The sequence below is a fragment of the Protopterus annectens genome, chromosome 16.part0 (genome assembly GCF_019279795.1).
Source record: "Protopterus annectens isolate FY-2018-M chromosome 16.part0, PAN1.0, whole genome shotgun sequence".
Taxonomy (NCBI): Eukaryota; Metazoa; Chordata; order Ceratodontiformes; family Protopteridae; genus Protopterus; species Protopterus annectens.
In genome coordinates, this window is record NC_056750.1 from 703,284,988 (window position 1) to 703,301,540 (window position 16,553).

Consider the following 16,553-nt stretch of genomic DNA (forward strand, 5'->3'; position numbering starts at 1 on the left):
GTCTAGAAGAAAAATCTGATTTGTTTCCTAAGGGAGCTGGCAATTTCATAACTCGCACACTATCTCCTCAACCTTTCCCATTCTGAAGACTTTTGCCATTTCACACATTCTCTCAACTTCACAGATTTCCCTTTTCAGATTTTTGTTCTGTACCTGGCCATTGTATAACCACCCAGCTACTAATAGTAATTTTGGACAAAGCAGAAAGAACTGGGTATAGAATGTAGGGAATATGGCAGGACAGAGTTGACGTTAGGAAATGGAAAACTGGTACTATATATGCACCAGATAATCACAAAGGCATCTAACTGGAATTATTCAAGCCATGAGAGGATTTTTCCCTTTGTAAAATATATGTATATGACCAGTTATTTATGTAAAATTGTAACCATGGCCAAAACTGGCCATGATGGAATGCAGTCCCAACCATTCATTATCATCTCTCTCATTCAGATGCTTCCTGCACCCTCTCCCCTTTTATTTGAAGATACCATCTGGCACGGTTGTAAAAGTATTTCAGTTCATGTCATTGATGAATGTTCACTCACAGATTATTCATTTTAAGAACTTTAATTTGAAACGATGCAATGGCTGGAAAGACTTGTACAGTCAATAGAGAAGCAGCTGGTACCATTCCATATAATACCATTAGATTCCAATTCAGTGGAAACTTTCTTCTATATATCAGAGTTTGTGTTATTGAAAATCATCTCCATCATTGTTGTAATTTAGCCAATAAACAGCCTGCGGACATTTTCTGTATTATCTGTTCTTAATTTATTCATTGATTGATTCACTGACATTTGTTTACCAGGAAAACCATACTGGGAAAATGTGCCCTTTTTCAGTGGAGGCCCAGGGAGAAAATCTCCAAGGTAACAATTTAAAGCAATCCATACTTAAAATAGCACATTTTTAATGCCGTTTCAGTGAATGCAAATCATATAGGCAGTCTAACATTTGTACAGATGTTGACAAACATTTATACTAACATTGTATTGATAATTTACAAATAGAAGCTTTGTGTATAGGACAGTTAAGAGTAATTTAAGAAATACATTAGCATGAAGTATTAGAGAGAGAAGCAAGTTTAATTGTTAATAGACAAGTAGCAATGGAATAGTAATTTGGTTGTGCTAATCAGAAGCAGGTATAGTAGCTTAGGTACTACAATAAAGTGAAGTATTAGATGGGGATAAGCACTTCAAGTGATTTAGTTCTTTCAAAAGAGAGATAAGAAGGTGAATGAAAGACGTTAAAGGAGACCCAATATCACATTTGAAAATGATTAACATGTAATGAATCTATTCTTCCCATAAACATTAATGATCACCACAGAGGCCCTACAGATTACCAGTAACAGACAGCTATTGGTAATCCAATGAGAACTTTAACAAAAAAAAAAATCAAAAATAAAGACAAAGCCAATCCTTAGGGCTGCTAGAACAAGTTTGGACTAAGTAAGCTTTACTCTTATTCCACTTTAGACAATAGGAGGATTTTATATATTATATGTTATTTTAGAATATATTTTATGAGTAATATGATAATGTCTTACTACATTTTTTTTTTCATTTTGTAGTTAGTAGTGCAATACATTTTAGGGTTTTAACATGTTATGTTTATATAATTCTGCTGTACATTGTTGTAATTAAGGTTTTCAAATACTTAATGTTGGACAGCTAACTAGAAGCAGGTTTTATGTGGCTGATATAGTACTTTTGTTCATGTATTTGCTGTGCAGCTTGTTTATATATAAAGGCATTTTACATTTAGGTATAGGAAATAGGATTCAACTACTTGGGAGATTGATTAGAGATATTTATATTACTCGTCTAAAGGTTTTCCTCTTATTTCAATATTTTACAATTTTTAGGGCTATTTTATTAGATCAAGGTTGTTGCATTGTTAACTTAACTTTTTTTTCAATTGACCTTGGAATATGATTGGTGGCTCGATCCGATTTTTGGAGGGGAATTTATTTATTGAACCTGTTCTGTGTTTGTATATCTGAAGTCTGAGACTGTAGGATGAAAAATGCAGAGATGGTTAATGCGTTTAATGATTTATCTTTGTATATTTTTGTTAAAAAATCTTTGTTGGATTGCCAATAGCTCCCTACTACTGGTACTCTGAAGTACTTTTTTTTTTGTTTGTTTTTTTTCTGGCTGTAGCAGCTTCTGCTGGTGTACGTTTTGGGCACTGGATTTCCTATCTTTGTGGTTACACATAAACATTAATAGCCTTAATAAAATGAAGACATTTTGTTAAATACTGTGATTTTTAAAACCCGGCATCTTTTATCGCCAAGAATTACATTTTAATCATGGCAAATGTAATCCTAAATATCAAATACTAGCCTATTCCTCATTGAATAAAAGAGTAATGATTTTATGGTGGAAAAATACTATAATGCCAAAACTTTTAAACATTAAGATAAAACTGGATCACCTCTAGCGATACATTTTAGTAGAATATGGCCTCTAACCAGTATCTACTGGTTCCCTGGAATGGGAGTTAAACATGTAAAGAAAATTCTTGACACTGTCTTAGATAATAATGGTAGTTTAGTATTGCATGAAAAAGATACTAGTTCTTTAGAACATTTTAAGCTTTCCTTCTATTGCTAAAGTTTAAAAAATGCATTGAATCCTTGAATTTAGAAAGATTGGTCCTTTATCGGATCATGCCCCTTTTCTTTTAAATATAAAAGAACTAATGGTCTGCAATTCCTCTAAAGCTTACATTTATGACAAATCTATTGCTCGGTGTAAAAATAAAATCAAACACTGGGAAAAAGTTAAGACATTTATAATAAACTGTATGATCTTATTTTATCAAAAAGGGGAAGCACCTAAATTTATTGAAATGTTAAAATATCAAGATACTCCAACACATTTTATTGCTCTTGAGAAACTCAAAATGACATTCAATAGCACATAGGGGTTTACATAATTTATCTTAAAGAGTTAAAATAATTTCAACTTCTTTACATATTAGTGAAATAAAATCAACTAAAAGCAGTACAATTATAACAGATATTCAAGAAAATCTGTTTTAGAAGTCTGTAAAAATAAAACTACAAAATAATAAATCTCCTGTTCCTGGTGGTCTTGTACCTGAATTATATAAATTACCTAATATAATATATTTACTTCATAAAATTCTTTTCATAACATATTTTAGAAATTCAAAACAACAATTACTCCCCTCTCAAGGAAGTACTCCTTTTTTTCTATTCCAAAAATAAGGTACATTTATTTTGTTCATATTATAGTCCAATTACATTAAATATGGATTACAAATTATTCATGTATACATACTGATAGATAAAACATTTCATTCTTGATCATGATCAAATATGTTTTATACCCATAAGATGCACGCAAGATAATATTAAAAAATAACTGATAAATTATGTATAAGAATATAGACACCATCTTTATTAGTCTTGACATAGAAAAATCTTTTGATTTCTTAGATTGAACTTTTTGTATTACACAAGTATGATTTTTCAACACACTGACTTAATAAAAGAAATATAAAAATATAATAAAGGTTATGTTAAAATAGGTTCTTACCTCTGATCCATCTTTATTAAAAAGCTGTTGAAATACTGTGAATTCAAAATATCTAATCTAATACAAGGAATAAAAATTGGTACCAAATGAATCTAATCTGATGGTCTTTGCAGATTGTTAAATGAAGATTAATTTGAAAGTTAGTCTGATATCCTTACCAATTTTAGTAAAATTTCACTCATCTTTTAAAAACTTATATCTAAATATATTTCATTAAATAGATATTAGATCTAACTTACTCATCAAATTTGCTCAAGAATCCCAGGATTGTATACACTTGGGAAACACTATCAAAAAATTGAAATATTAAAAATGGAAATTATTCAAATATACTGAATCTAATTTGGCATACAATAAGCTCCTGGAACAAATGTTGACTTTGAAGACAGTCTGCTGTTAATAAAAAATGATCTTACCAAAAAGATTATACATTCTATATACCACACTTTTTCCAGACAAATATTTTTCTGCATTTAAAAAAAATAACAGATATTTCTATGGAACAAAAGACCAAGAATTGCTTATTCTCATCATAGTAGACCTTAGGGTAAAGGTGGTATAACATTTCCTGAAATTGAATCATATGCTAATGCTATTAAAGTTATTAATTAGCATAATCCTAATTATTGTGCTAATGGGAAGAGATTACATAGGTTCATAGGTTGGTACTAGGCTATCGGCCCTAGGGCCTATACTAGCACAGCCATAACAATTCCCTGGATATTTCTTCCCACAATATTTACTTCCCTACATATTTATAAAACATATATACATATTTATAATGGCAATACAATGAAACTTTACCCTTGCTATTATGATTCAACAATCTAAGGTTAGTATTCAGCAATTATATACAGTATAATATTTCTTCTCCATCTTAAACTATATTAATTCGATTTTGAAAAAAATTAGCTATAATTATTAGTCAGATTTAAGTTTGTTTTAACCTGATCACTTTTTCCCAGTAAAGGCTTATTGGAGATGACATTTTAATAGAATTTAGTTTTGTTCAATCTGATAGGTCATTGAGTAGCAGAAAATTTGCTCAAACCTAATTTTAACAAGCTATTTTATACCAAGAATTTAACCCTCCTAAATTATGAGGTTAAAATATTCAATTAAACATCAAAATAATAAAACACTGACTTTTTAAATTATAAAATTACACTATAGTACATTTTGGGAATTTTACAGGATGATTACTTGTTTCTGAAACAAAGAAAAACAAATCAGAGGTACTTCTGTTCAATACTGGATAATCTTTACTTGGAGATGTAAAAACTGAATAACATAGCCAAAAACCAGAAACCAGATACTAGAACAAAAAAATAGCCGAAACCTTGTACGGATGGCAAGAGAAAAAAACTGAATAACGTAACCAAAAACCAGAAACCAGATACTAAAACAAAAAAATAGCCGAAACCTTGTACGGATGTTAAAGTACTTGCATTTTATCTCTGTGTTTTTTGTCAGTACATATTTTTTAAAACATCAGTGGTTCCGTACAAGGTTTCGGCTATTTTTTTGTTTTACTTGGAGATGTATTCATAGATCCTTCCTTACTCCAAATTGATTACATTTTCTAAAAATGTTGCCAACATATCCTGTAAATGTAACCAAGCTACTAATACTAATTGGCAACACATTCTTTTTGATTTAAATTTTGGACAAATTGATTTTTTGAACACTTTATGGTCAGGTATGATTTAAGAATATTCTTAATAGCGTATATTTTTTTTCTACTAATCTTTCTACTAAGAAAAACTATTATGGACTATTTTAGCAGTGTCAATGAAAATCATTACTAACAACTGGCTAAAGGATAAGCCCTCTCTCTTTGAAGATCTTTATTTTGCTTCTCAAAGTCATTTTTCAAAAGGAAAGCATCAGAAAAATGAGATCTCCAGTTTCTCTGTTCATCAATCCATGGATTAAAGTTTTAAATTTACTGGATCTACAAAAATAACTGGATTCACTTATGTTGACTATTTCTACTATTAAATCAACCATATTCACTTATTTTCTCTGACAGTATATATTGTAAATATTTTTGGGGATGGTTCTATCTATTGTAAAATTTGCATAGTTCTATTTGATTTTAAATTCAATAAAAATATAAGACATCTTTATATCCAGTGACATACTAACCAAGATTTGGAATTCAGTTGCTATAATAGTTGTCCTTTTTCATGAATAGCTACACAAATTGCTGCATTCTGTGAAATAATAAAGTACTAATACAGTTCAATTACTACAGTTATGTTCTTGAAGTAATGTTTTTATTCAAAAAATATGCAAGGATCCTAGAACCATTTATTTAAATATATATACTGGTCACATAGCCATCTCTGTATATTACTGCTGAGCATTGCTAAGAATAGTGTGATTTTTCAGTAGGAAACTTTTGATTGAGACAAACTACACTTTTGATATTTGACCTTCCTTGACAAGGATCAAATCAGGAAATCTAACTATTGTGAATTAGTATGTTATAGTTTAGGGCACATGTATATGCCAGACATCCATTTATCATTCTAGAAACAGGCTACTATTTAAGCAGCCTTAATCAGATTTGTGGGGTAGGACAAAAGAATAGATTCTATCATACAAATAGGTAAGGAAGAGTGTCGATAAAGGAGTTAATATTTACATTAACCAAAAAAAAAAACAGTAAATAGGAAGCATAAGAGTTTGCCCTGGCAGACTTTATTGTTAAGGAAGCCTGTGTAATTGTGGGGTTTATTGTTGAAGGCATGATTTATGTGCATTTAAATAGTATGTGGTTGTGAATTCAGTCTCTTTGGCATGGATATTTTGCTTGCCTGGTGCCTCATTTTTAGAATTATGGCAGGTTCAGGTCTTCCCTGACCCCTCTTTTTCCTTGGCATTGGCAACAATTTTTTGGTATGAGTAATGGTATGCTGCACCATTAAATAGTAAGGCTGGGGGAGTGGACAATGATGGCTGAGTAGTTTGGAATGCTGCTACACCAGTTTTCTATTTAACATCATTTAGTATAAACCTATCCACAACCCCTTTCTCCCCCATTTTTGCACATGGGGTCAGGGTGTCACTTCAAAAATGGCAGTCATCTAGAGCAAAGGTTTACACTGTCGGGTGGCTAGCCCTGCCACAGTAGTTCTTCCACATCACAAACACACACTCATGGACATGCGTGCAACTGACCTACTGCATGTCTTTGAATGTGGGAGGCAAAAGAAGCACCCGGAAGAAAACCATGCAAACAGTGAGGACATGCAGACTCCATATAGAAGGTACCCCCCTAGCTGATAGAGCCAGGGAACCTCTTCCTGTGACATAATATCCACTGTACTTCCCATTTAGTAACGCTATCTGCTTTTATTTGTTTAGGCTTGGGTTAACAACGACTGCCACCAGTACTGTTAGCCAACAGGGTGCTGGTGGAAATTGGGCTACTGTTGGCTGAAGGAGCAGAGGAGGTAGAAGGCATGGCCGAAGGCAGGAAGAGAGGAGAAAGGCTAGGACTGTGGTAGTGAGGGTTGGAACTTTGAATTTTGGCAGTATGACTGGTATAGGGAGAGAGCTAGCCGATATGATGGACAGAAGAAAGGTTGGTATATCGTGTGTGCAAGAGACCAGATGGAAGGGGAGTAAGGCTAGGTGTATCTGAGGTGGGTTCAAATTATTTTATCATGGTGTGGATGGGAGGAGAAATGGCATAGGATTTATCCTGAAGGAACAGTATGCTAAGAGTATTTTGGAGGTGAAAAAGAGTGTTGGATAGAGTGATGTTTATGAAGCTGGAAATTGATGGTGTAATGATGAATGTTGTTAGTGCATATGCTCCACAAGTTGGGTGTGCGATGGATGAGAAAGAAAAATTTTGGAGTAAGTTGGATGAAGTCATGATGACTGTACCCAAGGGTGAGAGAGTTGGGATTGGAGCAGATTTCAATGGGCATGTTGGTGAAGGGAACAGAGGGGATGAGGAAGTGATGGGAAGGTATGGTGTTAAACAAAGGAATGCAGAAGGTCAGATGGTAGTAGATTTTGCAAAAAGGATGGACATGGCTGTGGTGAATACATATTTTAACAAGAGGGAGGAGCATAGGGTGACATACAAAAGTGGAGGAAGATGTACACAGGTGGATTGTATCTTATGTAGGAGAGCCAGTTTGAAGGAGATTGGAGACTGTAAAGTGGTGAACAGGGAAAGTGTAGTTAGGCTGGATAGGATGGTGGTTTGTAAGATGATGTTGGTGATCAGGAAGAGGAGGAGTGTAAGGGCAGCACCAAGGATCAAACGGTGGAAATTGAAAAAGGGTAATTGTGAGGTGGAGTTCAGGGAAGAGTTAAGACAGGCACTGGGTGGCAGTGAAGAGTTACCAAATAGCTGAGTAACTGCAGTAGAGCTAGTAAGGGAGATGGCTAGGAAGGTGCTTGGTATGACATCTGGACAGAGGAAGGATGACAAGGAGACATGGTGGTGGAATGAGGAAGTACAGGAGAGTATACAGAGAAAGGTTGACAAAAAAGTAGGATTGTCAGAGAGATGAAGAAAGTATACAGGAGATGAGGTGCATGGCAAAGAGAGGTGGCAAAGGCTAAGGATAAGGCATATGAAGAGTTGTATGAAAGGGTTGACGCTAAGGAGGGAGAAAAGGACCTGTATGGATTGGCTAGACAGATGGACAGAGCTAGGAAAAATGTTCAGCAGTTAAAGGTGATAAAGGATAATGAGGGAAACATATTCACAAGTGAAGAGAGTGTGTTGAGCAGATGGAAAAAGTACTTTGAGGGGTTGATGAATGAAGAGAATGAGAGGGAGAGAAGGTTGGATGAAGTGGGGATAGTGAATCATGAAGTGCAATGGATTAGCAAGGAGGAAGTAAGGATAGCTATGAAGAGGATGAAGAATGGAAAGGCTGTTGGTCCAGATGACATACCTGTGGAAGCATGGAGGTGTTTAGGTGAAATAGCAGCGGAGTTTCTAACCAGATTGTTTAATGAAGTCTTGGTAAGTGAGAGGATGCCTGAGGAATGGAGAAAAAGTATTTTGGTACCAATTTTTAAGAATAAGGGTGATGTGCAGAGCTGTAGTAACTACAGAGGGATTAAACTGATCAGTCACAGCATGACGTTATGGGAAAGAGTAGTGAAAGCTAAGTTAAGAAGGGATGTGATGATTAGTGATCAGCAGTATGGTTTCATGCCGGGAAACAGCACTACAGATGCGATGTTTGCTCAGATTTTTGATGGAGAAGTACAGAGAAGGTCAGAAGGAGTTGCATTGTGTTTTTGTAGACTTAGAGAAAGCATATGACAGGGTGCCTAGAGAGGAGTTGTGGTATTGTATGAGGAAGTCAGGAGTGTCAGAGATGTATGTAAGAGTGGTACAGGATATGTACGAGAGTAGTGTGACAGCGGTGAGGTCAGCGGTGGGAGTGACGGATGCTTTTAAGGTGGAGGTGGAATTACATCAAGGATCAGATCTGAGCCCTTTTTTATTTGCAATGATGATGGACAGATTGACAGATGAGATCAGACAGTAGTCCATGTGGACTATGATGTTTGCAGATGAAATTATGATCTGTAGTGAGAGTAGGGAACAGGTGAAGGAGACCCAGGAGAGATGGAGATATGCTCTAGAGAGAAGAGGAATGAAGGTCAGCAGGACTAAGTCAGAATATATGTGTGTCAATGAGAGGGAGAATAGAGGAATGGTGAGGATGCAAGGAGTAGAGGTGGTGAAGGTGGATGAGTTTAAATACTTGGGATCAGTAGTTCAGTGTAATGGTGAATGTGGAAGAGAGGTGAAGAAGAGAGTACAGGCAGGATGGAGTGGGTGGAAAAGAGTGTCAGGAGTGATTTGTGACAGACGAGTACCAGTAAGAGTCAAAGGGAAGGTCTACAAGAGGGTAGTAAGACCAGCTATGTTATATGGGTTGGAGACAGTGGCATTGACAAAAAGGCAGGGGTTACAGCTGGATGTGGCAGAGTTAAAAATGTTAAGATTTGCACTGGGTGTGACAAGGGTGGACAGGATTAGGAATAAGTATATTAGAGGGTTAGCCCAGGTTGGAAGGTTTGGATTCAAAGCCAGAGAGGCAAGATTATGTTGGTTTGGGCGTGCTGAGGAGGAACTCTGAGTATATTGGGAAAAAGATGCTAAGGATGAAGCTACCAGGTTACAGGAAAAGAGGAAGGACTAAGATAAGGTTTATGGATGTGAGAGGACATGCAGGTGGTTAGAGTGACAGAGCAATATGCAGAGGACAGGAATAAATGGAAACAGATGATCCGCTGTGGCGACCCCTAACGGGAACAGCCGAAAGAAGAGGATGATGATGATCTGCTTTTATTTGTTTACTGTACTGCATTTGACAATTTTATATGTTCAATGGTAGTCTACGTATACAGAGTTTGATTTTTGTGGCCTGGCAACCAATAAAATATCAGTTATTCAAAGCTGGTGTGGTTTTGGCCTCCAGGCAGGCTGCATGGACTAGAAACTTTATAAGCACTGGAAAGCAAACAAAAGCACAATGCTGAAGAAAAATACACTAACTTTACAAATTAAAAAGCTTTCCAGAAGGAAATAGATGAAATGGAACTTCTGGCAATAATATATATAAAGATAATTATAAGCATAAGGTTTCAGGTTCCCTAATTTAAAAAGCTGGTGTCCAAAAATTAACTCTGCCATGTACAGACTTATAATTTTGGGTCTTCTACACATACTCAGTTGTAAGATATTGACCAATATATTTTGTTGCATGCTGCCTCTCAACCTTTCAGCATAAGAAATCTATACAAAGCCTAAAATAATGGAGGGATAATGGTCTGAAAATAGGGACATTTTAAATATTGCTCTTTTAACTCAGAACATTGCTAGATCAGTATTCATGTTAGCATGCATTTTCTGAATATGCTGGTATGAAACTCAAATGTATGTCATTAATAACTTCTATTCTCAGTGACTTGCTAAAAACATTTTGAGGGACAGACCAAAAACATGATGCAAAAACTCTGGACAATTGATGCTATCAAAGTTCATGAAAGACTGAAACACTGTAATAAATGAATGGAAAACAGCATTGCTAATGTTTTTCAACACCCATACAACAAAATGAGCCATTAATTCTTATTCTGTCTCAATATTGTGATAATACCCTTAGATATGAATTTTTAAATGTAATGTTTACAATGATTTTCCTATGCCTTTTTCTTATTAATAAATCATAAGGCCCTGATTGTGAGTTAAATTAGTTTAGGAGCAGAACTCAGTTCTTTGATACACACCTGGTTATCAGAGTCTGGAGAGCCAAATTTGAAAGTCAGTGCTCTGAGTGACATGTTCTATCTTTAGACATACATCAGAGCATAATATCTAGACCTTACCTACTTAGTGTGTACTTAAAAGGTGTGAAATATCAATTAATCCAGTTTTACAACACATGTACTGATAAACTAGAAGAGATCATGTCTGTAAAATATATTACCAAATAAAAATAGACATCATAAGTTAAATGCATGTGCAAAAAATATGACATGTTAATAAATTAGTAAAAAATGTATGAGATTTTTCAACCAGAAAAGAGATGATGTGTATCTTTGGACATAATCAGCAAGGTTACTATTTTTAAAGACTCTAGGTCTTTCTTGACAAAGCTATTGCCTTCATTAACCATGTAGATAGTCCAAGACAGAAAATTGCTTGGATGCATCAGTAGGTTGATTCGAAGTAGTAAACTAAAATTGCTGGTTAGAGTATTCATCTTTATCATGATGAATGGTACGGTACAGATATTCTGTCTAGTATCCAGGAATGAAAATGGGTATCTGAAGAACTCAGAAAATTCCAGTAAAGAGTAACAAAGAATAGCAAACATAAAAGCACTGCCTTATATAAAAACGTTAAACCTTTTAATATGCTAAACATAACATAGCAGACTTGGATAAAGTCTTATTGTGTTGTACAATGTTGTGTGATAGGTTCATATTTGAATGCACAGAACTAAAGCGATCTAATCTGCATGACTATTATAGACTTATGATAAATTCTAATAGGTTTCAAGGCACAATTAATTGGTTGTGACAGTGCTGTTGAGTCCAGAAATAAATATCCAGATCATGTTTAGGAAAAAACAAAAAAGGGAGAAGGTGTAAATGAATTATGTGAAGGCTAACTTGATTGAGATGGTGGTCCAATATGGAATAACGTCACTTGCATGTTAAAGGAAAATGATAATTAGCATTGTTTTTATAACAGACATGACATGCATGCAAGGGTACTTGAGTAGGTCTGGTGTCACTTTTCACAGAGTGACTATTCAACAAGTTTTGTTTCATGGGATGTTCACAGTCTCTGCTGAGCACAGAGCACAAGGCAATTTACATTACATATAAACTTAAGAGTCATGTTGAAACATTTATACTATGATGAAAACATTCCTCAAAGGCAGTACTAAGTATGGCCTTTCTTTCTCTGCCCAGGTGCCAAAGACTGTAAAGAGTTGATGGAAAAAGGAAACCTACTGAGTGGGTGGTACACCATTTACCCAGAAGACTGCAAGTCCATGGAAGTTTTTTGTGACATGGATACAGATGGTGGAGGATGGCTGGTAGGTATCTTGCATTTCAGTAACAGTGTGACAAACTACCTGCTCCAGTTATGCTAAAGACAGCAGACCTCTACTGCTGTACATGACAGTGTAGTCGGTCATATATGGTGCAATGCTGAGCACCAGCTAGGAGCACAGAGACAGAATGCAGGCAATGTACTGCACAAGCTTTCATAACCATTACAGTAAAATGATATACCTTCACTAGTGTCTGTGCAGATTTGTTAACCAGACAGAGGTGACTGGCACTGTTTATATATATCCATAAGCATCAGAACAGGGTCCAAACAGCTGCAATGACTGTTTGGCAAGACATACTTGAGATGTTAGAGTGTGCAGCATTTTTTGCATAAAAATATAGTTGGAATAATTGCCATGTAGCTTCAGTTTATTAAACTGTTCTGAGAGTTGTATCAAAGTCATTGGTTATGTTAATTTAATATTACAAAATCCAGTAAAGCTGTATGAAACATATAGCTATAATTAAAAGTGTTGTATGATGTCCGACATTAGATCATTGTTGCAGTAGCCTATGACATTTGGGGTCCTCTCCCCAATGGTCAGCTTTTCAAAGTTGAAGTTTGCACTCCATTTGTTCTGTTAGCTCAAACACAACCCTGTATATAAATAACAGAGTACTAAAAGCTACAGAGCTTCCTTGCCACCAAAGTGCACTCTTTTGGTGGCCTTTTTGGTACTGTCAGCCATGTAGTGAGTCTCTAAGGCTGGGCAAATAAGTTGTAACTGCTGGAAGAAACTTTCCAATGCTGAATTTGAGAAAAAAGTATTTTTCTCCTGTAAAACAAGTATTAGTTACACAAGAAAACTGTTTGGACTCATTCTGAACAAGGGATTTGATTATGTGCATGCTTGTGTTAAGTTATTGTGCTGACATTTTTTTTTATTATAGATACTTTTCTTGTAGAGAAGTTTAGGGGCAGGATTGGTGCTTTTGGGGACTGTCAGAATATATTCTTACTTCAAATCTGCCTAAATTTGGCACAGTGTTTACCAACCCTTGCAGGCTTGTCTTACCAACTTTGAAGCTTCCTTTGTGGTTGAACCTACAAAGCAGTTACCATTCTTAGTTTTTCCTTCTCCCATCCTCCAGAAGAAAACAATTGTCAGGGGGTCATTGGGTGTTAGCTACATATGGGTGATTCCACCACAGCTGGTCATGATTACTTAAACCACTCATTGTTTTCCCTGGTCTCTCTGTTGTAGCATCTAAAACCCCCAAGGACTAGGGGATAGATACATACTCTGTCTGTAGGCTTGCCCTTCTCTGACAAGGGAGAATCACTCTCATTGGTATTGGGGAAGTATCCGGTGTTGGGATCCCACCTTTTCCAGATAGGAAGTGCAAACCCAGTGAGACTGTGCCTGCATTTGGTCAGTCTTTTTTCAGTGACTCTCCCAAGAACAGAAAAAAGAAAACTCAAAAATATGGTTTCTCTTGTCTGTTTGTAAGGGGAGGATATATTTAGATTTGCCAGAGAACTGACTAGTGCTTTTGTAATGGCGGTCCCTCAGATATGGAGTGAAAAAAAGCTCCTTCTCTTTCTGACACTGACATTCAGTTAGAGCAGGGACTGGAGACAGAGAGAAGTCTGTGCTTTAGGACTCTCTTCTCACGTGTAAATATTCTGAAGAAAGTGTGGCTTCAGAATTCCTTCCAGAAAATGTATCTGGTTTTGAAACCTTATCTAAAATTAAAGTTTTTTTAATTTGGAACAAAATGGCCTGTTGTCCAAATGTGGTATGGTTTATTTATTACAGTTGGGCATTCCTCAACTTGCATCTGTACTTCTTGTTTTATCTTCCCTTGGGAAAGTTTTCTGACATCTTGTAGCTTCCCTGGCAGTCACCCTTCTGCCTCAAGTCTGACAGGTTATATACGGTAACAAAGACTCCCAAATACTCGTTTTATAGTCTTACAGCAGACCCTGTAGGGATTTCCTTATCTAAAACTGCTTTTGCTAGACAAATTGCTAATGATAATCCCATTTCTATGAGAATGATGGGAAAACATTTGACAAATTTGGGAAAAAAAGTTATCCATCTGCTACCTTAACTTCCATAATTTTAAACTACCAAGCTCATATGATAAATTTTATTTCTGGCTGTTGAGAACATGAAAGTATTTAAATGCTAACCTTCCCTTTTCTAAGGTCTAAAAAAATCTTTGACTGCCTTTTGTTTCCAACTTTCCTGTAATTAAGCATGCCATAAAGTTTTCTTATGATGCTGTTTATACTGTCTCCAAGACAGCTGCTTCTGTATCAGTCATGAGAGGATTTGTTTGATTATATTCTCAAAATCTTCCTGAAGATGTTAAAACTGAAATTTGAAATTCTCCCCTGGACATGAAATTTTTTATTGGCCCTTCATCTGAGGTACTTAAGAGGTTTGATGAAAGGGAACAGTTAACTCAAGGAGTTACAAATCTTTCAACCTTCCTTTAAGACAAAATAGAAGTTTTCTTCACCTTCCCTTTTTCAAAAAGCAATTCAAGCAGCAAGGATCCAACATATAGGACTATAGAAAGTAATGGCCATAATGACTATTGACCTTAAGGCTTCTTCTACCCCCTCCCACCCTAACAATCTCTTCTCCCTCTCCTGAGCCTATGCCTTCATTTGTGACACTAGGCTGTTTCAGACAAATGGGTACTTAAAGTCTAATAGGGGGTACACTTGGCAATAGGAGCCCTTGCTACTTTCCAGGGAATTCCTTCTTGCCCAGTAACCCAAATTGCCCTGTTTCTTCCAGTTCTGGGGGAAATGTTACATACCTAAGGGAGTCATAGAACCAGTGCTTGCTTTTGGGCAAAGGGTGTTTAAAGATTTTTCTGGTTCTAAAGAAAGGACATGGAGGCTTATGCTAGACCCTCCTCTCTCTCTTTTTTGCCAGAGTCCCATAGTTAAAAATGTTCTCTTCAGAACATGTTACCTCTTTATCCCTTCACTAGTTTTCATGGTAAAGCTACACTTAAAAGATGCCTACATTCACACTCCCATTGGCAAACATTTCAGATGCTTCGTAAGATTTTCTGTATCTGGCTCATTGTTATCTTTCTTGCTCTTTGGAATACCTAGTGCTCCAAAGGTACTTACAAATGTTCTGGCTCTAGTATTGATTCATTGCAGACATCAAGGCATTCACATTTTCCATATTTGGATGATCATACGCATGTACATGCTTTTTCCAGTTGTCAAGAGTCCTACGCAAGGGTTCAAAATCGACTACCCAATCTGGGTTTTGAACTGAACTTACAGAAATTCTCTCATTAATCAATGAAGAAGTCCTCTTTGGGATGAAAGCGTTAAACACTACTGTTACTTTTCAATAAACTCGTGCAAAGTGTTGGCATGGTTTTTATTGCTTATATTTTGGTTAAGTAGTTTGAGTGAGAAATTCTCTCATCCTTTTTCACAGAATAGCTTTTTCTGATATGTCTGTTAGATTCAGCTCTTGGAAGAGCCTTTCTTCCACCAGACAAGATACTGACAGTTCTTGATTTTGTTAAGAACAGGTATCTGTCAGGAAAGTTCTCAAAATTTTAGATGCATGGCTCCTATGATCCTTATGATTCCCTTGGCCATACTTTACATGCAAAAAATTCAGTGACACCCCAGGTCAGTCTGGATTCAGTATCTATGCCCTATATTTTTTCAGATCCCTATATTGGGACTTGTAAGACAGGAAATAATTAGTGGACAGACCAGTTCTCTCAGAATCAAGGTTTCCTATTCTGCATTCCACCTCAGTCTCACAGATGCTTCAGATCTGGCATTGGAAGTGGCTTCCAAGGAGTAAAAACATAAGGTCTGTGGAGCATACAACAGACAAAAGCACATCAATTTCAAAGGGATGATGGCAGCAATAAATGCTTTGAAAGCTCTAAACCATGGTCTCCAGGACCTCTTAAAGTTGTCACAGAAACCACCCACAGTGATGTGTTATACAAACAAAATGGTAGGGTATCAGATCTTACCCTCTTTGCAGGCTTGCTATAATAGCCTGGAAGGCAGAAACTCAACTCACTTTGACTCTTCAGGCTTCATAGATTCTATATAAGCAAAGCTGTGTAGCAGGTAAGCTAAGCAGGACCAGGACAGACTCTCACAAATGGAAACTGAGCAGATTGTGGCAAGCATATCAAGTAGATCTCTCTGCCTCAAGAACAGACTACAAAATTCTGCTGCAGGTTTCCTTGCAAAAAGGCTTGGAAGATGCTTCTTTTTCATGGATGGGAATTTTGTTTATGCTTTTCCATCCTTTCCACTGATAGCCACAGTTATTCTAAAGATCCAGGTCTCCCCAAAGTCTATGATGGTGACTCCCTTTTATCCCAAGCAACAGT

The 16,553-nt window shown here is 36.0% G+C and overlaps 1 protein-coding gene across 1 annotated transcript in view; it reads left to right on the top strand.

The window, feature by feature from the left end:
- Positions 1-16,553, top strand: part of LOC122790308 (ficolin-1-like) — a 137,933-nt gene that overhangs the window by 70,891 nt on the left and 50,489 nt on the right. The window contains exon 6 of the mRNA XM_044057826.1: positions 12,060-12,187. Within this exon, the coding sequence (XP_043913761.1) occupies positions 12,060-12,187 (128 nt within the window). The remainder of the gene's footprint in view (positions 1-12,059; positions 12,188-16,553) is intronic.